At 57.5% G+C, this 2870-nt stretch overlaps 1 protein-coding gene across 1 annotated transcript in view; it reads left to right on the forward strand.

The window, feature by feature from the left end:
* Window positions 1-2870, forward strand: part of PIP4K2B (phosphatidylinositol-5-phosphate 4-kinase type 2 beta) — a 16178-nt gene that overhangs the window by 13071 nt on the left and 237 nt on the right. Inside the window, exons 5-8 of the mRNA XM_042028016.1 lie at window positions 316-462; window positions 762-800; window positions 1974-2087; window positions 2350-2608. Of these exons, the coding sequence (XP_041883950.1) occupies window positions 316-462; window positions 762-800; window positions 1974-2087; window positions 2350-2608 (559 nt within the window). The remainder of the gene's footprint in view (window positions 1-315; window positions 463-761; window positions 801-1973; window positions 2088-2349; window positions 2609-2870) is intronic.

Raw genomic sequence — 2870 nt, forward strand, 5'->3', positions numbered from 1 at the left:
CAGCTGGCTGGGCACACACACACAGTGACAGAATGCCAGGACTGGGCTGGAGGAACCTTGGAGATCACCCAGCTCCACCCCTTGCCAGGGGCAGGGTGGCACTCCCTGGATCAGGGAATGGGGTGCTGTGTCCCAGCTCAGGGCTGGAAGGTTCCCACCATTCTCACTCCTTTCCTGAGACCCCAGAGCTGTTGCAATCCTCCTTTCCTTTCACACTGGTGTCAGGTGGCTTTGCTGCAGCGTCTCGTGGCCTGTCAGGGATGGGGTTTGTGTGACAGAGCTCTTTCCCTGCCCTCCCTTCCCTGCTCCCTGCAGTTCATCGTGGAGTGCCACGGGAACACCCTCCTGCCCCAGTTCCTGGGCATGTACCGGCTCACCGTGGACGGCGTGGAGACCTACATGGTGGTCACCAGGAACGTGTTCAGCCACAGGCTGACCGTGCACAGGAAGTATGACCTGAAGGTGAGGCCCTGGGGGAGGCTGGGAGCTCCTCCAGAACGGTGGGAGTCACTTCTGGGAACCCCTCCTTGGTGGCCTTTGGGTTTTGCTCAGGGGATCAGCTTTTGGGGGGCTGTGGATGGAGCTTCAGTGTTGGTCCATTCCCCCATCCCAGGAGATCATGAAAAAGGGGTTGAGCACTCATTTTAAAAATGCTTTTTCACTGTTTCCCTGCATGGAGAAATTTAAGTGGTGCCAATGAATGCATTGGGAATATGACCCCACAGTGCACTAATGAGATTTTCTCTTTTTTTCTGTATCAGGGCTCAACAGTATCCAGGGAAGCAAGTGATAAAGAGAAGGTATGGAGCCATCCCTGGCCAGCCTTTGCTTTCTCCCAGTGGTTGGAAGCAGACGGGATCCAGCTGACTCCCCTTTTCCAAAGGGGTGTTTACCAGGCCCTGAGCTCACCCTGTTCCTGTCCCCCCTTTCAGGCTGTGCTCTGGAACAGGAGGAGCTGGTTCTGCCTGCCCTGCTCCGTTGTGGTGGCACTGCCAGGAGTGGGGGGCACTCCCTGGGGACAATCCCAGCAGTCCCAAACCCCACATTAGAGCAGGGCTGTCCCTATGGAAGGGTTTCCTCACAGCACCCCCTGAGTACCACCCTGAGGCAGGCCAGAGGGAGATTTGCCAACAGAAGCTTCTCTAAACCGTAGCAGCTCCTCTCAGATCCTTGGCATGTTCCTAAACCTGGCTTCTGGTGCCAGTGGGGGAGATTTAGGACTCAGCCTCCTTCCCCTGCAGAACTTCTGTGATGCTGCCTTGAAATTCCTGTGGAGGTCACAGCAGTGGCTCGTGGTGTTGCATGTTTTGCACGGAGGATTTTCAGGTTTGGAGTCTACTCCAGCCTGCCCTGAAAGGAGATCTCAGCCAGGAGCCAGGGAGCTCCCATCTGCCCCAAATCCTCTGGCATCACCAGCCCCAAGGTCCCACAGTTCCCTGGCTCATGCAGTTGGACTGTTCATGTGGGATCACAAAGCCACCACCCGCTCCTGTGTTGCTCTAAATAATTGAATTCCCAGAGGCACAACTGGGAATTCTTCCACATCCCCAGAAATCCTCAGGGCCTGCTGCAAGCAGATTCCTCAAAGATCAGTGGGGTTCATTTTTTCCTCAAATCTTTAGGGGAGAGATTTTTTTTTTTTTCACCCCTTTCCCCCTGCAGTCACAAGCCAAGAAAATTCATTTCTTTTCAATTCTGGCAGCTGCTTGGAGCAGCTCTCAGCCTGGCAGTTCTAAAACTCACTTGCTCCACGACTCCCTCGAGCTTCCCTGCAGGTCCAGCTGAACCCATGGATTCCCTGACACTTCTTGTGCTCTGCCTGATGCCATTTCCATCCTCAGTGGACTTTGGGCAGCCAAAGAGCCCAGAGTGACCAGAGGCTGTTCCATCCACACCCAGCTGCTGCCGGCTCCGTGTGCCAGCCCTCCCCTGCGAGCAGGCTGGGGGATTTGACCTCAGGCTTTTTGTTGCAGGCCAAGGATCTCCCAACGTTCAAGGACAACGACTTCTTGAATGAGGGTCAGAAGCTGCATGTTGGAGAAGAGAGTAAAAAGAACTTCCTTGAAAAGCTGAAGCGGGACGTGGAGGTAGTTTCCTGGGGGACAGCTCTGCTCTGTCTCCCGTCACCGCATCCTCACTGCTGGCTCTGGGGCTGCAGCAGTGACTGCAAAACCGACTCCTTCCTGGATCAGTCAGGGTCCTGCTGAGGGCACTGGGCCTGTGTAGTTTCTCTGGAGTCTCACGAGGGTTTAGCTCTCGCTCCAGCCCTTCTTAGGGAGGCAGGGTTAGGGCCTGAGCGCTGCCGATCCCGCGCGGGCGCCGCTCTTCTCACTGCTGCCTTTCTCCCAGTTTTTAGCCCAGCTGAAGATCATGGATTACAGCCTGCTGGTGGGCATCCACGACGTGGACCGGGCGGAGCAGGAGGAGATGGAAGTGGAGGACCGGGCAGAGGATGAAGAGTGTGAGAACGACGGCCTGGGGGGGAACCCCATCTCCTCCTACGGGACCCCCCCCGACAGCCCCGGAAACCTCCTCAACTACCCCCGGTTCTTTGGGCCCGGGGAGTTCGACCCCTCCGTGGATGTGTACGCCATGAAAAGCCACGAAAGTGAGTGGGGGGCAGCTGGGGGGAGGTGTGGAGGGTGTGGGGGAGCTGTGGAGGAAGGATGGAGGGCAGGGGAGGTGTGGGGAGCTGTGGAGGGCAGGGGAGCTGAGGAAGAGCTGTGGAGGGCAGGGGAGGTGTGGGGGAGCTCTGGAGGAGCAGTGGAAGGCAGGGGAGGTGTAGGGGAGCTGTGGGAGAGCTGTGGAGGTCAGGGGAGGTGTGGGGAGCTGTGGAGGAAGGATGGAGGTCAGGGGAGGTGTGGGGGAGC

The sequence above is a fragment of the Corvus kubaryi genome, unplaced genomic scaffold (assembly GCF_017639235.1).
Source record: "Corvus kubaryi isolate FWS band 111438036 unplaced genomic scaffold, C.kubaryi_AGA036_p1.0 37301, whole genome shotgun sequence".
NCBI lineage: Eukaryota > Metazoa > Chordata > Aves > Passeriformes > Corvidae > Corvus > Corvus kubaryi.